The sequence below is a fragment of the Bradysia coprophila genome (genome assembly GCF_014529535.1).
Source record: "Bradysia coprophila strain Holo2 chromosome X unlocalized genomic scaffold, BU_Bcop_v1 contig_26, whole genome shotgun sequence".
Lineage (NCBI taxonomy): Eukaryota > Metazoa > Arthropoda > Insecta > Diptera > Sciaridae > Bradysia > Bradysia coprophila.
Genome location: NW_023503313.1, coordinates 5,328,556 through 5,350,413, shown reverse-complemented (window position 1 = coordinate 5,350,413; position 21,858 = coordinate 5,328,556). Strand labels below are relative to the sequence as shown.

The window sequence follows — 21,858 nt, the reverse complement described above, 5'->3', positions numbered from 1 at the left end:
AAAGGTCGTTACTCGGCCCTAAGTGTTTTTTGCACATAAATCGAGTAAATCTCATCCGATTTTGCTAGTTTTAGTTTTTTATGGAAGGTAATCGAATACCGAAAAGAACGTGACGAAAAAAGTTTCAAATTAGGGCCCTTGGACTAAGGCCGCTACTCGGCCTTAAGTGTTTTTTGCACATAAATCGAGTAAATCTCATCCGATTTTGCTAGTTTTTTGTTTCATTTGAGAGATAATTGAATGCCGAATAGAATGATGGCGAAAAAGTTTCAAATTTGGGCCCTTGGACTAAGGCCGCTACTCGGCCCTAAGTGTTTTTTGCACATAAATCGAGTAAATCTCATCCGATTTTGCTAGTTTTTGTTTCATTTGAGAGGTAATTGAATGCCGAATAGAAAGTTGGCAAAAAATTTTGGGTTTCTAAAATAATGTCGTAAATTGTTGGTTTTATTTAAAAGGTACTTCGTACGGGCTTTCGTAATTGCGCTATGCGCAATTTTAAAAATGAACAGTTTCAGTAAATTTGAAAATGCCCAACTTGACTTGCATTTTGGTAACAGACGCATTAGAGGGTTGTAAACGTATTAGGGTTCCGGGCTTATTAGGGCTACGGACGTATTATGGTTGCGGACGAAATAGGATTACGGGTTGTACGGGGCTAAGTCGCAGCAAACGCTCCGACTGTTCTGATGCCTTGTTTTATTGCGGATTCGTCATCTATGAACATAGCCAAATGCTTTGCCCTTACTGTCTGCTTCCAATTCGACGTGTTACAAACGGCATATTAATCTTATAAGCCCCCAGTACTTCGTACGGGGCTAAAAAGTACGTTGGAAGCGTTCTAGCAGTGTTGAACGTTCGCCGATGGTAGCAAAAAAAAAGATGGTCAAAAAATTGGCCATTAGAGACAACATCCAAAAAATCTGTTACTAGTAGTGGATAGTGCTTGTAACCCTCCATCCATATCAACAATCCGAAACTTCCACGGTTGCTTCCTTTCGAATATATTGTCGATTGAAAATCGTGATTTTTCGACTACTTGGGGCTACAGCTGTCCAACCAAGTGTCTTAGAATTAGTCCCGCTACCGATCCCAATATAAGTCCGAATCAACCGCTACTCTGCCGGCCGTGGACGACACAGCTGCTGGTTCTCAGAAACGGCCTAGGCGTTCGGTCTGATTTTTTCCTGTGTGATGTTCTTGTCCATCACTGATTAATAATATGAAAAAAAAAAAATTGGTGGTCGGCGTTCCCTATTTAATCTCGTTTCAAACCAACCGTGTAAGTTACCATACTTGATAAAATATAAATTTTGAAATAAATGTACCAAAACTAGACCCTGCCTATACTATGATGGCTACACGTACGAACGATGGAAAAATGGTAGTTTTCGATGTTGTATTGTTCGTCATGTAGCACGAAAATGCGATAAAATTCTAAAGTAACTACGATGAATGGTTTGGTTCATTGTAAATTTCTATCCATGAAGGCCCTCTCAGATGAATCGAATGCAAGGCAAACAAAACGATGAACAAACCGAAAGTTGTTTTTCGAATTTTTGGTCGTGAAAAGAAATATTTACACCGTGCCACCTGCACCCGGAAAATTCATAGATTCCACTTATATGAAACATGTTAACATATGAAAAATAATGTAAATTTTCAGAGCCGAAAAGCCATGATAAATTCCATTTCCATTTATTGCAATTTCCATGAAAAAGTGTTTCATTATACTACTTTTGTGATGCGGTGGTTTTTGAATGAATAGAAATATTCGATTTGTTGTAATATGAGCGGAAGGTCTGCGAAAACTTTATACAAAAACCGAATTAATTCTCCACATATGAAAACCACTGTTTTAATAAAATACGAAGAATGCCCGTAATGCTTGCCGTAATGATGACCTAAATGTTTGCAAGTAATAATTTCAGCAGTACCATTCATTCACGTTTTAATATTAGGACATTCAAATTCCACATTCAATGAAATAAAAATTTAGCAAAAGTTATCTAGAAACGAATGTAGTGTCGTGCTATATCCAGCCATATCCGGTGAGGCGGCAGCAACGCCGTCTGTTATCATTTCTATCGATGTATTTAAAGATAAGATTCATCAATATTTTCTTTGTGAAAAGAAAAGAAAATTTTCGTTGCCAAGAGAAACGTACGGCTCTAAAGGGTTTCTCCGAGGGGCGAATAAACTAGAAAATTCTCTGTTAACCGAAAGAAAATGGCAGGAAAATCCTTTAAAATTTTTGGAAAACTAGAAAATCTTCAAAATCTAAGAAAATCATTCGAAAACTAAAATAGTACATGGAAATACAAGAAAACACCGACCACCAAAAAAAAAATCGAAGAAAATCCTCAACACGTACAAAAAAACCCTTAGAAAAAACAATGGGAATACAGCAAAAAATGGTAAAGAAAATTCTTTGAAAATCATTTGTCAACAAAATAAACAAATTTCCGCTGCTCGAGTTTTTCAGTTCTTTCGATTCCGTGTGTCCTTCGGCCGTATTCGGTTTATTGAAACCGACTACTAGCACCGTCACCATTATCAGTATCAAAGTATCAAGGAGAAGAAAACAATTTCGTTACATATTTCTAGAAAACTGTTCGGACGTCGTCTTTGAGACCCCTGAATCATTTTTAACTGTTTGCTAAGTGAATAACATTTCAAAAGAATGAAATTTAGTGTCAGACCTCATATGATTCGGGAGTCCGTAGACTGATTAAATAAATTTTATATTTTCCTAAATCAACGTTTGACATACTTACAACCAGTAAAAATATCTCTAATGTGTGTCTCTAACAATCAATATCCATTTTTTTTTCTTTAAATAAAAAACTTAGGTTTCATCTTAAAATGCTAAATATTACAATCTAAACCACATTACAGAACTATAGAGAACTACACTTTTGCGGTTTTTGCAATTTGAATATTACCACACACAAATTTCAATTGACGTTGCACTAAATTACTGAAGTAGTGATTGCTCGGCAGACGTATATGGAATCTGCAAATAAAGAATAATTTATTATCATCAAAACCACAGAGTTCGAAACATGAATGACTATTACGTCTCGCTTTGCCTTATAAAAACCAAAAGATGGTTGTTAGACCAACAACATCACTGCTGGTATACCTAACTCTTAATCTTGGCTGTGTATTTTCGTCTATTACCACAGGTTATTTGTAAAGCACATTGCCGGTAAATTAAGACTTATGTTTACTCACGTGCCATCAGAATATTTAAAACTCAAAATCATCGAAGTTGATTAAATTCTCGAATGTAGCCGAGGTAGTGAATATTGTTACTTGCAGCACAGGTCCCGTACGAATTGTACGAAGGGCTAATATGGTAAATGTGCTGTTCGAACTCAAAGCAAAGGCTCAGCGAAAAGCATTTGTCTATCGATGACAAATTTACAAACCAAATTAGATCAGTCTGATAACGGCATAACCCAATTCAATAAAAAAAATTTGTGAGTTCAAACTCAAAGATGTTAGTTCTGGCCGAGCTGGGGCAGTTTATTCTTACGACTTTCCTAGAATATCTTCATCATATCAAAGTATTCATTATATAAGTGTAAATAAAAGGTAAAGTGTCAGATATTGAACATACCCATACGGAAATTATGTTTATGACAATCGGTTCAGTGGGTCGTTAGCTAGTGATGCCCCTGGAGTGAGGTAACTAAAAGATCCTCTGTGGTTTGTTTTTACGTTTTATATAGATTTTGCGATAGTATGCATTTATGTCTAGATACATGGGTCGTGCTAGGTGCACGGGGTCGAACGAGGCTAATCGCAGCAATTTTACGAATATCTTCTCTGGTTTCTTGGTAAAATTGGAGAACTTGTATCGCAAAACAGTGTATACAAAAGCATTTAGTCGACGAACCGAGGTCTTTATTTCGTAACACATTTATAGCTAAAGGCAACTCTCTAAAATAATTTAATTTTATGAAAATGTAGCAGCAAATATTGTTCAAATTCTTGACAAAACTATTATAAAGACATCTATTATTGATAGAGCATCATCAGCTAAAAGGAGCTGCAGAGTTTTCTCACCCGAAGCCGATAATTACACCGCAGGTAGGCAAAAACCAATCTCGAATAATCTGCACAAGAATGTGTACTCAAACACTATACATAATTTGACTAATACAACAAGATCGCATAAATGTTGTTTTTGGGGTAAAACGCTTCAAGTCCAAACAGATACATGCTGATAGGCACTTTCAATGAAACTATCTAAACACTAAACGATGTTCAAATATTGATTGAATTATTATATATCGAACCTTTACCTGCATCAGTGCATGATTTGTTTTCCGTCTTGTGCTGATGAATGTTGTCGATGTGTTTACACGTTGAAGTTGTGATGTCTCGTCGATTCCTACAATTTAATTAATTTTGTAAACGAAAATATAATCACGTATCGACGACGACGAATTAATATGCATGATGATGAGTGGAATTAGCTAGACACGCAGATTGTTTTCTATTTTGAAAGGAGAATCCTCCATATCGTTTAAAAAGGAATCGGAAACAAATTTTATTTTATTTAAAAGATAAAAAGGACTTTCGTCCATAAACAACCATTAACCAATACGTGTACCGGTATGTTGTGATAATAAAACTATTTTGTACGATAAAGTAACATCTTTACGACTCTGATAATAAAAACTGGCGAAAAAAAAAATGTAGAAAAGAGAAATGGCAGGGCGATGGCGGTACTATTCAAAGAGATATTTGGCAATTTGTGAGGCAATTTGCCACGAGAACAATGTTTACTTTTATAGATATACAGAGTTGTTATTTCGATGTCGTCGTTCTATACATTTTGCAAAATTTAAAACCGTTTAAATTTCGTGTTGTAAAACGACATTATTTCGGAAGCAAAGAGAAAAGGCAGCGGTAAAGTGAAATAGTTGTGGCGTTTCAAAGAAATACTTTTTATACTCTAAATAAACAGTCACCATAAATTTCGGAGTTACAAAAAAGAATGTACGTTCTTTCCAACTTTGTCCGTACGTATTCTCGTACGATAAAATTCATGTAACGCAAAAACGGACATCTCGACTAAGCTCAATTTTTTATTGAGTGCATTGTCTGGCCTGAATGGTTTGTGGAATTTCGTTTTAGTGGAAATTGCCATCACTGTACATACAATATTGAGGAATTTTCTTTTACCACCGATAAATGTTCCCACTTTGGATTAATATTTAATTGAATGGATCGTGGTCATCAGACTTTTTCCATATTGGGCTACATTTCCGTTGCATAAACTCACAACGCGCGATGTACGAATTACTTCAAATAAACGACAAACCGAACGTGGCGTGGCAGGGTAAACTGAAATGATCGATTATGAAAATTTTTAGCGTATCGTGATATGACAACAGGTATAGGAGTTGATAACGAGCTTTCAATGTTTACAGATAATAAACCATTTGCCATTTGGAATTAACAGGTCGACATGAATTTATTGATATGGGAAACTCAGAATATAAGACTTTAAGATACAGACACAGCATAATCTTCGAACTCGTTAAGCTTTTTGGTCCAACATGTATCGGAGGGGTTGTGACATTAACCAAAAATCAATTGTATGGGAAAGTATCTGGTTATAGAGTCCCTTTATACATACCTACAGCCTCTATTTGAGTACATTTCCATAAAAAAAATTCTTCGGCTGTATCTGAAAAGTAGCTAATGTTTCACGAATGACACCTAACATTTATCATAATTTTGGAGGCATTTTAGTCGATTTAGTGTTTTTCTTTTGATACGATGTTTAATTCCATTTCAGAATCGATTTAAAATGGAATCAAAACGGAACCAAAAAATTAGCGTATTAAAAAGAAATACTTGTTGATCTGATATAGAGCGTGGATGGTGTAGATGCACCAGTGCAAGGGATGCTTGCACGGACCGAGGTACAGCCACTCATATGAAATTCTGTGTGACTACCCGGAAGCGCAATACTAAAAAGAACTAAAATGCAATAAGTCGATTGAGATTTTGATCGAATCGTTTCAATGTACATATCAACGCACTTCAAGCAACAGTGATCGTAGTTGACAGCTGCCAAATAGAGATGACGGTTAAGTTAGCTCAAAAGTTTTCTCAAAATTTTAGCGATATCGCTAACCTTGAACGATTTTGCGCTACAAAATCAGTTAGCGCTATTTCGTAGAGCTAAATCAATTTTGAGAAATCTTCAGACATTTGGAATTTTGAGAAAACTTTCAGATTTTGGGATAACTTCGGTCGTACGGAATTCTGAGAAATCTATAAAATCTTGGGATATCTACGGTCGTCCCATATTTTGAGAAAACTTTCAGATTTTGGGATAACTTCGGTCGTCCCGTATTCTGAGAAAACTTTCAGATTTTGGGATAACTTCGGTCGTACGGAATTCTGAGAAATCTATAAAATCTTGGGATATCTACGGTCGTCCCATATTTTGAGAAAACTTTCAGATTTTGGGATAACTTCGGTCGTACGGAATTCTGAGAAATCTATAAAATCTTGGGATATCTACGGTCGTCCCATATTTTGAGAAAACTTTCAGATTTTGGGATAACTTCGGTCGTCCCGTATTCTGAGAAACCTTTCAGATTTTGGGATAACTTCGGTCATACGGAATTTTGAGAAATCTATATAATCTTGGGATATCTACGGTCGTACCATATTTTGAGAAAACATTCAGGTTTTTTTTAATACTAAAATGAAAAAATTAGAAATCAAATGTCCGAGATTTCTCGTTAATAAAAATATTGAAATGAAATGAAACACAACTCTTGGTACTATGCATCAATAAAATCGACACACCCTTGATCGACTAATTCGCCATAATTGAATCGTAAACATCAAAAAATCGGTTCTACGGGATCTTTCTTTTCCAAACTCAAAATTTTCGGTGTATAGACTGCAACGGAACATACCGCAAAACCTGAATGTTTTCTGAAAATTCGGTACGACCGTAGATATCCCAAGATTTTATAGATTTCTCAAAATTCCGTATGACCGAAGTTATCCCAAAATCTGAAAGTTTTCTCAGAATACGGGACGACCGTAGATATCCCAAGATTTTATAGATTTCTCAAAATTTAGTCCCAAAATCTGAAAGTTTTCTCAAAATTCCAAATGTCTGAAGATTTCTCAAAATTGATTTAGCGCTACGAAATAGCGCTAACTGATTTCGTAGCGCAAAATCGTTCAAGGTTAGCGATATCGCTAAAATTTTGAGAAAACTTTTGAGCTAACTTAACCGTCATAAATAGAGTACTATTTTGAATGAAATCGTTTTTTAAACAGTGTTTTATAGTTGTGTGACACACTGTTAAGTTTCAGGTGCCCTATTCGGAGTACCAATAATGCTTGTAATGCGAGATTGTATGTAATGTTCCTCGATGTTTTTAAGCGATTAAAACGATAAATGACAGCGAATAAAAAGTGTTGCCATATTTCACTCTTTTGAATATTTTCCTTTTCTTTACTTTCTATCCCGTTGCTATGAATGAAAAATCAGGAAACGAAACGGAAAATGGAAATCATAAAATTTCTCTATTAAAAATTATTCATATAAAATACTTCCATAATCTAACTAACCACTTAAGCCTTAAAATTAAATTGTTTTTGTGTCTGCCATGCAATTTCAGATGAGAATCTCGGTATTCTTATCTAGTTAAAATAATGTTTTTGCCCAGAAAACTTTAGCAATTAGCGTACAGTTTTAATTAAAGTGAATATAGTGTAAATTAAAGACATAAACTGAGAGGTATGTTCACTATAGTTTTTATACTTCCAGTGAATTAATTGAATGACAATTAAGGGAGCACATAAATATATAAGCTTATAAAACGGAGAAGAAGGAAAAAAATGACGAAGGTAAAATTTCACAAATATAATCAAGTAAGGTAACGGCATGGTAACGGTATGTGATTATTTAACAATCAGAATAATTAACAAAGCGAAATTTAAGAAGTCGTAAGAACATAAAGTAATTATTGTGCATGTAAAAAAAAAGTAAAAAAAAGGAAAAAGATTGTGTGGCAGCAAGGGCTCCCTTTATTCATCTCTCTTTCAAATTGTTCAAACAAAAAATCATTCAGCCAACGCTTCCTGATATGCAAATTTCATTCTATTCTCTCTCTTTTGTTTGAGCTTTAAACAAAACAAAAAATATTGACTTCCGATTTGATCGATTATGCATCTTGAGCTGTAAAAAATCATTCATGCATGACACACGTTAATGAAGCATAAAATTTTTGTATTTTTATTATTTCGTTGTATTGAAGCGAAATATATAAAAACAGGAACCATGTACGGTATTTTACGACGAACTTTTTGGTTCAACACAACGAATGCGCCAGGTATGCGAAATGATTCACCTTCTAAACGGCCTGAGATGTTTTACGATAAGGTGGAAATATTTTGTTTGTTTCGATTGTCTCACTGCGTATTGTATTCTTACGTAGACATCAGAAAAACCAGCATACATGCAGTGTTGGAACTAAGGTAATCTGTAATCTCAACAAGTTGGTAGCGTTGTAACTTATGGTTAGATTTACACTTATACCGATTGACTTAATGTTGTTGAAGATGTTTACCTAAACTCTACCCTCAAATCTAATTCAATATAAAAGTCGTGGAGCAATACCCTCTCTAGCAACCAAACTACTTTTATTAAGGTGGTGAAAGAATCAAGTATATTTTGGAATTAACATGTACATTACAGCGGAGTCACTCAAAATGTAGAATTGTGTTTGTAGAATACAAAGAAATAAGGTGTGAATTTGACACAGAGAGCTAAGAGTTTGGTTGCTAGAGAGGGTATTGCGTGGAGGAAAGAAACATTCCGTGTCGTTAGAAAATGGATGAACACTCTCAAATTAGGTCGATTTTTTGATGATAAGTTAAGGTTTAAAAAAGCTAGCAGATGTTATTGGGGTGTTACTTCTGTTGTTTAAAATATTGCCTAGTGTTTGATAAAAAAAGAAAATTCTGTTGCTCCATTTGTTTTTAACATACGTTTCGCTACATAATGAAACATTAGTCTGCTCATCGTTCATTATTGTTGTCGTTGTCGTTAAGAGATGACGATCCGTTTCTAAAAGGAATAAGTGGGAGAGTTTCATTAGTTCAAAGCGACTAGAACCTATGACTACTAGTTAGTTTAGTTTAGTTTAAAATGGGATGGACACATGTCCAACACCTAAGCCCAGTGGATTCGATTACGATTATTATGCATCAAATGATGGCTCTACTACTCAAACATAAAAGCGAAGAAATCGATTTCTTGGAGTATTTGCGGCCTTGTTACTGTCCAACAACCATTAGTGAGTAGAATGTAGATTTAAAGCTAGCTGGTAATACTTGCACCTAAGTAGCCTCAATACGAACAACACACACTCTATGGATAATAGCGGCAGAGTCAAAATGACCCAAAATTATATCGGCTAAATTTGAAGTTTTTGGACAAAATGATGTATGGACGACTTGTTCATTATCAAAAATAAGGGGCACCTTCCATACATCACTTTACGATTGGTGATTGGACCACGGGAACGACCCGGAACTACTTGCAAAAATCAAGCAAAATTTCGACTCTGCCGCTATTATCCGTAGAGTGTGTGTTGTTTGTATTGAGGCTATTTACTTGCACCGAAGATCGAACCCGAGACCTCTTGGGTATGACTCCATTGCTCTAACAATTGAAAACTAGACTAAAAACTGTTTAAATTGCATTTTCGATGCCCTCGACCTATTTCAGACAAATCGATTGATTCATGCCTCAATAAATTGTTCATGTTTTCGTGGCTAACACCCTAAAAGCCAATCTACGAAATTTGCATTTTCTCGATACTTGTGACATAAGCAACTAGGAACGTCAAACACATCGAGAAATGAAAATTCCATACAGTGCAGGCATGAGCGCCGCCGAAAATAAGCCGCCGATCAAGCCGCCGCCGGCCATTTTTAAGCAAGCCGCGCCGCAGCCGAGCCGGTGCCAAAAACACGGCTCAAGCCGGCTTGAAACGGCTGGAAAATGAAATAAAGATTTCAAAAGGTGAATGGGTGAAATAATTTTGAAAACCGAGATTCCTGTTGATCCTAAGCAGCTCAAGTACTTTTTGAATTTTTTTTTTCAAAATTAGGAAAATTTTGAAAATTTTCTTACGTCTACGTATATTACGTCCTCGCTTCTAAGTTTGTTGTTTTGGCAAGTATGACCTTTGCGGAACGAGCCGAAGGCGCACAATCAGTTAATTCACAAATTTGAGAAAACTTTATCGATCTTTGCGAATTTTCTCGATTTTTTTTCTTTTCAATTTTTACTTGATTTTCGTGAGCTTTCGATTTCTTCTCGAAAACCATTTTCTTAATGAGTTAAATGAGTGTACCGGAGCATGATTTTCCATTTAGTTCAAGTTTTGAGGCAATAAAACTTGACGCGTAAGTGAACCTTAGACTTAGAGACTTGCTTGTAACAAGACCAGTTCCACATGCACTTTGCACAACCTAATCTACCTACATTTTCGCTTTCCGTACAATTTCATTTTCATGCTTACTAGTTCATTTTCCATGAATTTATCTAAACGTTTTGTTTTGAAAAAAAGTTAAAAGGAACCTCCAGCCGAGCCGTTTTAAGCCGGCTCAAGCCGATTTTTTCGCCGCCGCCGAGAAATTTTTTTCGGCTAGCCGCCGCCGAGGTTTCTCCGTCGGCGCTCATGCCTGCTGTAAAGTCCATACATATAGAATATTACATACTTGTCACGAAGAAGTCGAGGCTTGCCGAGACTGATAGTGACAAGTGTGTACTATATTTTGTTACATAAGCGAAAACGAGACAACAACACAGACCTGAAGTGTAATTTTTGAATTATTCTTCTAGTTATGTCATTTTGACATCCGAACATCGCGCGTATGTGGTAAAACTGTTTTTCTAACTAGTAACGAAATATCTCGACTCGTCGGCGCTCATGCCTGATACAGTGATTGGTTTCAGAATGTTAATCACTGCAGTAAGTTGATGCAGGATATTATTATTGTTCCAAGAAATTTCTTTTTTTTTTGCTCCGATTGGGATGCTCTTTTAATGCTTTAGAAAAGTTTAACAAAAACAGTTCAAAATTAAACGGTTTGGAGGAAATTTTCACCATCCAACCATCAATTGTGGTCGGGTAATCTGTATGTTCCCCGCTCCTTGAACCACCCTTCCCATATATGATCGAAGGCAGCCATCAAAAATTTTAATAGCTTTTTTTCGCATAACATGCAAAGTTATGTATTGAACCGAACATACATTATGAATAGGTACGTGTTATACACGCATTTACCCGCCACTCAGATATTTGGGGAATATTATGTTGATAAACTCAATTTATTTCGGATTTACATTGACGATAAAAAAAAGTGTTTGTTGGCAGTTCAAAGATACGGGTAAGACAATATCGAATTGCTTCACGTCGTGTTAGGTTGTTGTTGTTGTTGTATGGGGCTTCTCTTCAATAAAACGTTCCATGAAATTGATAAATTTGTATGAGGGATTATTCGATTGTTTCAATCGCGTTACAGGTTCGACACACAAAAAATGTAAAATGTAAAATCGTGTGAAACAAGTGATTAGTCATCAGCAAAAATTGGCATATAAACGTGAAACGTTCCCATGTAACAAACTTGCAAACAAAAGATTCTAACACTTAGTAAAATAGACAGAAAAAAGAACTGAACTGAACGAAAAATCGTAAACGACAACATATTATGCCGTTCATCATACTACAGCATTAATCAAAAATTGGAAAGTTGACAAAATAATTAATTTTTTTTTGGTGTGTGTGAAAAACATCTCTGAAAGATGAAGCACCTAATATAAATTCGGGGTTTTCGTGTTAATCGTTCTGTTGGCATTAAACCGTCGAACTTCTCACCAGTCAGTTGAAAGCCAGTTCCTATGCTACCACTTCTACCACGAGCGCACTGTCGGACACAAAAACATCGACGTACACCGGGTATGCAATGCAATATCTGAACAAATCCGCCACGAAACCGGGCATTCATATAGCAGTAGATAACTGGATTGTAACAACTGTGTGACATGGCCAGCCAATGAAATGCAAACCAAAAATATGGAATTGGCTCCCAGGTTACAAATGCACTGTCGTTCAATAGAAGCTGGAATTAAAGTTATGATTTAATGCGACCGCTTAACGTTTACCCATAAAACGATAAATCCATACCACTAGAACGTTGAACGGAAGCCAGCATATTATGAATACGATTACCACCGTTACCATCATCTTGATCATCTGTAACAAGGAAAATATATTTTTGATAAATTATCTTAAAGTCAAAGTGTGAGTGGGAAGACGATATTTTCCCATATTTTGATAAATCTGTGTCTGTTAAAGTAATTTCGAAATTAAGTCAATTCATTGAGGTTGGCTGATGGTTACAGTAAGGATTTTCGTTCCGTTAGTTTTTGTTTCAATATTTTGCGGAAAAATTTAACTTCAAATATACAATAAGTAACTGAAGCGACGTGGCTACCGAATGTATACTAGAGGTGAGCGCCGGCGCCAGTCGCCGCCGAAAATTTCAGCCGCCGCCGGTTGAAATTTTAAATTGCTCAGCCGATTGCGCCGCCGCCGGTAAAAATAAAACACTGCGCCGCCGCTGCGCCGCCGGTTTATTTTTTCCTAATTTTTCGGCGCAAAGTAGAGGTAATTGGGAATGAATTTATTTCACTAAGTACGAGAAAAAATAAATTTTTATCAAAAAACACAATAGAATTGAGTGAGGAAAACCAACATATTGCATGTGTCCAAAATGAGAACGCATGGTAGACAACTAATACTTGACCAATGATTCGAAAAATCTGTATAAGTGATGGTATCTTGTGAAAAATGGACTCGCGTGTAAAATCAACTCCTTAGCTGCGCTCGTATACGTTGATGTTGATAAAAAGAGAAAATAATATTTTGGTAATTCTATATCACCAATAAATAACTGTCAGATTTTTCAACTTTCTTCTTTATTGACCATGGAAAAGTTTGAAACTAGTGAAGATTTCGAAAAATCTGGCAAAATAAGTTTGAGTTTTGGCTGGTATGTAGCTGATTGGAAAATCGAGACTTTTTCGGATACTTTATGTACATTTTGGATTTTGAGAACTTGAAACTAGTGGAACATTGGTGGTCTTTTTACATAAAGTTTAATAGAAAGTCAATTACTTATTTTTCCGTTTGTATGTCCAATTTTTCTGGTAACAGCTATTTGAAATTTGAGTAACAACAAGATGAATTAAAAAATGGTTTCTGAGGTATTAGTTTCACTGAGAATGTCTTGAACCGCTTTTTGTCTAAACAAGAAATTGAATATTTAGGAATGGTCTTCAAATGAAATATTATAAATCTAGAGTGAAGCGAAAAAAATTTTCCGAAAGGTAATAACAAATCGCCATATAGCGCCGATTTTTGCGCCGAAATGCGCTGCCGCCGCCGGTTAAAAATTGTATTACGCCGAAGCGAGCCGCAAAAAAAAAAAACTTCAGTCGATTCACGCCGCCGCTGATACTCTGAAAAATGTTTACAGCCGCCGCCGAACAAAAGTTGACCGGCGCACACCTCTAATGTATACACAAAAAAATACTTAAGGTCTATTGAACGGTGAAACAAGAGGCAATCAGAAAGGCCGTTACGAAGCCGAATAAAGCTCGTATAAAAATCTTGTTGAAATAATTCTGCACGAAGCTTCTAATGAATCTAATTCCTTATTCCAATCTTCGCGTGTGCAAATAATGTGCACTCAGATTTTTTTTTGCCGAAAACTTGGACACCGAGAAATCTACCCGGCTTAGCGGGAAAAAATAATGAAAAGGAGAAAGAAAGCGGAAAAACGACGAGAAATCAGGAAATGACCAGAAATCAGGAAAAATGAGCTGAACTTGAGAAATGACTAAGATTACTAGGAAAATCCGTCCTTGTAATCGGGATCGAGAATTGATTGAAAAACTAGAACAGGAATCACGAATTCAAATGATTAGATAATAACAGGTGAGTATACATACAACGGGAAACGATCTTTTGTAAGAAAATGGAGAAAAAGCCTTGTTGTTAAAACGAAAATTTCCGTTTGCTTCGCTCTCGATTTCAGGTTATCAAAAATCGTTAATCGACTTTCGATAATTGGGAAATGTTGATATAGTGTAGCTTTAGTCAATATACTTTTTCCTCTGTACTCGCGTCATTTCAAGGGAGCAGAATTCAAACGTCTGGACACTCTACCCTAGAGGTGGGCGCCAGTCTATATTTTTCGTCGGCGGCTGTAATTTTTCACTTCGTTCGGGCTACAACTCGCGAAATTGGCTAAAAACAATCGTCCAAAACAGATACTCAAATAACTTTTATTTTTCTTCAATTTGACATTTCAAACAAAATGTATCTATAGGTTTGTTCCAAGGCCATATGAATTGTCAAATTTCATCCATATAACCATAACCTCAATAATACCTCTGTGTAAATCGCGTAGGCGACGTTGGTCGATTTGTATGAAATATCACGTAAGCGACGTTGCTATGGATGAAATGGTCGTTGTTCGGGTTGTCAAAGTTCATGTTTACAGTTACTTGGAACAAACCTATTTGTCAAAATGACTCAAGTCGCTTCGCTTTGGCCGCAAACTTCACACTCTTTAATTTTGGTTCTGTTTATTCGGTTTTGTTTACAAGGCAAAGTCACATTACAAGAAAAATACTATTGAAATAGATACAAAAATTCTGTTAGCAATATCAGCATATTCGTTAGACCAACATAATCTATCTTAGAACCTAACCTCAGGAATTAATTCAGAATTACTCCAGTTGTCGTGTTAACAAAAAGCAGAAAAGACTTCTTTCGAGAACTACTCCCAAATGGTTGAACCTATACCACCCATTTTCGAACTTGACCTGAGGATTTCAATACTTCGACGATTAAAAAAAAGTTTTTGAAAATCGGTTGAGATTTACTCAAGTTATCGTGTTAATCATAGTGAACGTATGTCCGGTGTATTTTCTTTTGTAGAACCCATGACTTACAGTCAAGGGAATTATTATGATGTCACCCACAACTCACATAACAAACAAATACATCAATCATATGCGTAACTCCATGGTTAGTTGCGTTACAAATCTCTTGATTTCTGAGGCATACAGTAAGCTGTCTTGGCTATGTTTCATGGAAACAAATCAGTCTATGAATTTTCTAACACTCAAGAGTCCCAGTCCTTTCATACCAACAAGAATTGGAATTTTTAGCCTGCGAAGTGTGACTTGTGTCATCGGATAAGTCGACGGTTAGTTGCGTTACACGTTTGTGAATTTTCCAAATATTTTCACCAAATATAAACTGATCAAACTATAAAACCTTACTATATGCTTAACAAGATCATTCCTACAGCAATTCAGAAAGGTAATGTGACCGCGGTCTTTTTTACATTCTGTACTGTTAAGGCCTATTTCTGTATGAATGCCTAATTATTATTGTTGTTCAAATACTGACTAGTAATACCATAATCAATTGTTGACAATCTGTAAAATAAGCCATAGGCCTACAGACTATCTACCAATTAACATTTCATCACAATATCGTGTTGTACAGACTGTGGTGAGCTCGTTATGTGTGTAGCAGATATCTGCGCAATGATTTGCCATTAGGCCATTAGACCATACATACATTGTGGTTGCACGTGATCCCAACAATATAATAATGTATCCATTTTCAGGTCTTGTTAAGAGGAAGCACAAAGGAACTTCAAAATTCAATAGCTGTTATCTGGTGTTTACCTCATAAGCCTCTTCGCTGTTGTGCTATGTCTAGTCTACAACTAGCTACAACTAGTCTTTACTATCGAAAAAGAAAAGAGGAATTACAACTTTCTCATGCGCTATGTCCAGGTCTAGTGTAATTCACATTCACACTGCAATTTATGTTGTAAGTCAAGTGTTCTAATATCTCTGGATTGCCTTAATTATTAGCAATCGTAACATTCTTTTGTTAGTGATTTCTGCCTATCAAATTTTCTTATCATTGTAAATTTTCTAAACACTCTCGAAAAGTTGGCATTTTTTCCCCAAAAGCTTTTCCGCAATCCACCACACACACGAAAAATTTCGAAATGTTTTAAAGGCAACATATTTGCAACATATTCGGCATCAACACCTCTACCAATGAACATATTTCAGGTAAATGCGTTACGTATTGTCGGTGATAATGCGACAAAAACTATTTTGATCACCCTAGTGTAGACCATTTTTTCATGATTTCTGGCGTGAAAACATAATTACTTCGAGGACTTTTTTGTTGCAAAGGACTCGGTAGGGTATACCTTCCAAAATCGCCGATGGCTTGTTTTTAAGTTGTTCGAAGTTTTGGCAAATTGACTCTTAAATTTGATTTTCTTTCCTGTGAGAATTTTGGGGTCACTCAAAATGTCACAAGATTTTCGGTATTGTTAAATTCCCAACTTTTATATTCAAGGATATAAGATTAAAGTAATGTATAAGGCGAGCGGAACGTTTTTGTGCTAAACAATTTCTTGTATTATTAACTTCTTTTTTTGTAGAAAGTTAGTAGTTGCAGCCGCAGCGAAAATTTTTCACTTTGTCGGTATGAGCTGCGTCAGATCTACTTAAAAAAAAGAAGAAGGATCCCTATTCCTTATGCAATGTTGCAGCAAAATTCATTAAAAAGCTCACGACTTAATTAGACACTTCGAATATTAGTTTATATCCATCCATGATAAGCTTAATTGGATATGTTCTTTTTATAAAGAGCTACAATCAATTCACTTGGACCATTTAAAGACAATTTGTAAATCTTTGGTACTTTGCGTTGCAACTTTCAATGCAAGTAAAAAATTATGAGAGCAAAGACGGTAAATCATTTTTTTAAAACAATATTAGCCAAGCAATGCAGAGACAAAATATACCTAGAATTCTCAGAATTTATAAAGTTTCATTACAGGGCCGTAGCTAGACAAGATTTTCAGGGCGGGCTCAAGCCCTTAGATTGAAACTTTATAAAAAGCTTTACGTTTATTGTACAGAAGTAGATGTTAAAACGATTGTCGTAATTTATTATACTATTTTTGTTTGTGTTTACTAAAACTAGATTGTGTAAAGTATTAGTTAGTTGTGACAACGCGAGCGTAGCGAGCTAAATTTTTTCAGTAATAATGATAGAGACAATTTCAATTTTTATTTGATTTCTTTTGAACATAACATCGGTAATCAGGATGGCCATTTGATGTCGACGTCTGTATTGCAACAACGCCCTTTCATTTTTGAAAACTTAAAGAAATGGCCATCCCCTCAAGAAAGACTCAAAGAATTGACGACAAAAAAAAATTAGATTTCGAAAACGTACTGCCTTTTTAAAATCCATGCTTGTATGTTAAACGTAGTTCAAAATTATAAATAAGAAGAGTGATGTCTTTTAGTATAACTTTTGAAGTCACTGCTTCATAAAAAAAATTTACTTCCAGCCAAAAATTGTACTCTTCTTTGAACTTTGTTAAGGATTGAAGAAACTAAGGAAACACAAAATTCTCTCAATAGCTTCGATTTGTTCCAAACAAGAAACTACAGGCTGATCTAAATTTTTTACTTTTTGTCAGTGATCTTGAAGTCAGAAAGCTGAGAAAATATTTTAAATCAAAAACATGAAATTTTTGAGAAAAAAACTTCCAAAAATTTTCTAGCGGTGCAACAGCCGTCTCAACTCGTCTATGAAAACCGCTGCCATGATCCGATATCTTTAGAAGCTTACTATCAGGTTTTAGTAGTTCAAGAACGAATGCTTTTTGAGAAAGCAAATCGTACAGAAAAGCTGTTCAATGTCATTAACAAAGTCATGTAGCTACACTGGAAGTTACTTGTTGACGACCATTTAAAATTCAAAATGCGAAAAATGTAGCTACTGAGCCAAGTAAACGCTGAACATCTTTTATGACCTTCAGCTTTCAGCGTAGATCAGGTCAAAAGCATTCATTTTTGACCTGAATTTACCCGATTCCGAGCCCTCAAAACTTGATCAGGATTTAGATGAACAAAAGTACTTGATGACTCAAAAAGGAAAAATTTCAAAAATTTCGTGTTTAAGCAACTAAACAAGTTTTTGTCTCAACACGTCCATCAAAGGTAATTCGGGATTAGGATAGCCAAAGGTTGAAGGAAAAAACGCTTTGAGCATCTTGAATGTTTTTCATACAACGTCCTGCATTAAAACTCATAATTGTTTTAAGTCTTTACTATGTAAATAGCCGCGCAGCGAGACTTTTTTTATGAACCTAGAAGATATACACAGCAAATGAACAAACAGAATTAGGTTGATAAATACATAAGGCATATGAGAGACATCAACTTCAATCGATATGTCTTTAAGTTAACAGAATTTCCAGATGAATTCTAGAAGTTCCAGGGCGGGCTCGCAAGATTCTAGGGCGGGCTCAGCCCGCCTAAGCCCATTAGTAGCTACGGCCCTGGTTTCATTGCTATTAATTGCGCATATATATATCTACCAATGACAATAATCGAAATCCTAACAAATTTCGAGAAAACGTGTGAAATGAAAAGCAAACGACGATTTGAGGCGCAGTTTGTTGTTTTTCATTTGACATTTCATTATACAGACCAGAACACAAATCCATTAAAGAAAACAGGAGCCATTAAAGTGATTTAAACTATATAGTCTTGATATGCGGACAAGACTCATTAAATTGATTCATTCGAATCTGTAATAGTTAATAGTTGATAGAGAGAGACAACAGAAACTTCCAATAACACTTTTTATTGTTCATTAAATATGGAATGCTGTAGTAACAACAGACGAATCGAAAAAAAAAAACAATTTCACGTCGATGTTTTTAAGATGAAAATGTTTATTGATTGATTTAGCATTGAGTCACAAGAACGAATAAAATTTAATCAAATTAGATTTAATCGACACAAGTATTACATGGTTACTTAATTTGTTCATTTTGGTAAAAAAAAAAATAATTAAATAAAAACAGAAAACCATTGCACAGCCACCATCACACGCACAATCGAAATAAACACCAGCCAACAACGAAATTACGAATTCTAATTTTGTATTTACATCACACCGACTTTATCATCACTAATAAATCAAAAAAAAAGGAGAGAAGAAAAAACCATTACGCATAATGTTATGCCATCGTCGAAACGATCGAAAATTCATTGTTCCGGCACAATGACAAAAGGTAAGTAAGCAAAGTTTACTAAACAATAAACGTATTATTAACACTCAATCTATGTTAGACGCTTTCGTCTGCAGACGACACGATATATATCCAACATAAAACCGTACATATAACATTACTATATAAATGCAGAAATGTGTATAGTACTTTTGTATAGATCAACATAACATTATCCGCATTCGCATTACAGAATGACATCATTCGACCATGTCATTACTTTAGTTTGAATTGCTTGCTCGCTCGCCTGCGTTCGAACTACACAAAACTAAAGAGGCAACCAAAGTAAGATTATATATTTAAACATTTTAAAACAAAACGGAACCACATCTCTTCTACTTCAGATATTGAATGGTGCAAAGTCAAAGACTAAAGTGAAATGATGATGGTGTGTAAAGCATTTCGGGATTTTATATAAAGTAAAATGTAATTAAATGAAAGGAAAATTACACGGCTCTTCTTCTTCGTCGTCTTCAACGGTCTGCTGGACGATTTGGTTGTTTTTGGTTGTTTTTTTTTGTTGTTGAAGTACCTATTGTATGTAATAGTTTTTGATCATCAGTCATAAATGTTTATTATTAGCGATTTCAAAATAAGATAACTAATTAAATGCTTTCGTATTTATACAATACACGAATAGTTTTGCAGAGATGGTATACAGAGTCGCAGAGTCGAATGTTTTTAATTGTTGCGAAAATGCAAATTAAATGAAAAAGTAAAAGTTCATAATTGACCTCTTCTTAAAGTATATTAGTGCGTGGAGCGTAAATTGAAATCAGCACCACCATCATCATCATCATCAACAACAACATCAAACCCACACGATAAGCATATAAATGTAGTAGCTAATACAATATATAAGCAAAAATGTACTCCAACCGTGTATATTATATGCCTTGTCGTCACTTTATATTAATTTTATTTGTCTTTTAACCTTTACCTTTTACCTGAAAATATTTACTTTATTTCATCTATAAATTCTAGATGGCCTTTAGAAAGTCCGTGCACTGGACGTTAATTGTAAAATAAATACACAATTTTGTTGGAAAGATTTTTCTTTTCTTTTTTAAGATCCAAACTTTGATTGGATTGAATTGTATGCTTTGGCTGCCTCTTTGATTTCTGATTTTTCCTTTGTTTCGTTTCGTCTTTCTTAACACCATATAAAATGTAAATGCATTAAAACATGGAACTTGAAACGTTGAAATTGAAATTTCCTGTACGTGATTTATTCAATTATGTCCGAAAATTTTTATTTTGATATTGTAATAACCCAGGTAAAATTGTTCTGTGAACAATTTTGATAATTTTCATATTACCTTCTATATTCGACATGTAAATTTTGTGTTTTAAAATCAAAATGAGATAATAGTTGAAAAATTGCATGTCACTTTCTAAATATAATACTTTTCAACCATTACCAACAAGAAACTAATCTCTGAAGGAGAAGAAGACGAAAGAAAGACAGAAGAAGAAGAAAAAAACTAACAAAAATACTTCCTCATAGTCATTTACAGCAAATGATTTTTCATTAATCTCATTAAAATTTACATAAATAAATACAATTCAAATGTTGTTGTTATTATTAGTAGGCTACATGATGATAGGTGATGTGTTCGGACATATTCATTTACTTTCATTCTCATCTCATTAGATTCGAAAGAAAGACAAAAAACGAATTGCTAAGATCTTCATCTAACTTTTTATAAACATTGCCCGTAATATACATAATTACACTCAAACCGGACAGAGTTACTGTCAAGCCGGACTGGTTAAAAAAACCATCAATTTGGGCGACATTTTGAATTTGAGAAAATCATAACACTGCTGGTCTTGCAATACCAATTCCTGTATAGTATAGCTTGTAAGGTCACGGATCTAAAACCTGCGTTTAGTGTTTAATCCATGAACAGATTCTCAGATGAAAGAGCTTTCAAATATGTTTCATGAAATTCTACACATGACGAGATTTGCGGGACAAAATCGTCTCAAACAAATGAATCGATAAATTATCACACCGCACTTTAAGCAAAAGTGCTATTAATGACAGCTGCCAAATAGAGTACTACTTTGTATGAAAAAAGTGTCCGAATTTCTTTACACTGTTAAAATTTGTTTAATACAATGTCCAGTTTCCATATTTAAAGTACCACTCATGCTTGAAGTGCGTTGATTATATTCGTTATTGTCCTGATTAGTATTTGAATGTTTTTTTTTTATTTTTTGCTGAGTCAGCACGGATCAGTTGTAAAGGTAATTTTATAGTTAATATTAACGTTACCATGTGAGCGGAGCGAGCCATAAATCTTATGTCGCTTGGGTAAAAATAAAAAATATATTTCTCTTACGCGAGCGGAGCGAGTGATAAATTTTTGAGATTTGTTGCCTTTACTTGAACGAAATTCATCTTCTTCAGGAAAATACTAAAAACGTAAGTCTTAGTCCAGTTCAATGAAACTTGCGTTTATTGTAAAAAAATGGATATTTTTGCGACATTTCGCTATAGAAATCCAAAGATCCAAGATCTCAAAATTTACTTTTGGATTGGATCTAAGTTTTTACTTTTTTTCTATTCGCATTCATTGG

The 21,858-nt window shown here is 34.9% G+C and overlaps 1 protein-coding gene and 1 long non-coding RNA gene across 3 annotated transcripts in view; one reads left to right on the top strand and one right to left on the bottom strand.

Moving 5' to 3' along the window:
• Positions 1–2,727: 2,727 nt before the first annotated feature.
• Positions 2,728–21,858, bottom strand: part of LOC119069347 (RYamide receptor-like) — an 83,162-nt gene continuing 64,031 nt past the window's right edge. Inside the window, exons 4-8 of one of the 2 annotated variants that reach the window (XM_037173421.1) lie at positions 12,255–12,323; positions 11,946–12,189; positions 9,046–9,124; positions 4,314–4,402; positions 2,728–3,016 (exon numbers count right to left, since the gene is read on the bottom strand). In XM_037173421.1, coding sequence (XP_037029316.1) covers positions 2,973–3,016; positions 4,314–4,402; positions 9,046–9,124; positions 11,946–12,189; positions 12,255–12,323 — 525 coding nt within the window. In that variant the 3' untranslated portion in view covers positions 2,728–2,972. The remainder of the gene's footprint in view (positions 3,017–4,313; positions 4,403–9,045; positions 9,125–11,945; positions 12,190–12,254; positions 12,324–21,858) is intronic. The other variant, XM_037173422.1, reaches the window with a different exon arrangement.
• Positions 18,767–20,041, top strand: LOC119069350. Its single transcript, XR_005086313.1, has 3 exons — positions 18,767–19,275; positions 19,334–19,557; positions 19,617–20,041. It is a non-coding gene; the product is annotated as an uncharacterized LOC119069350 (long non-coding RNA).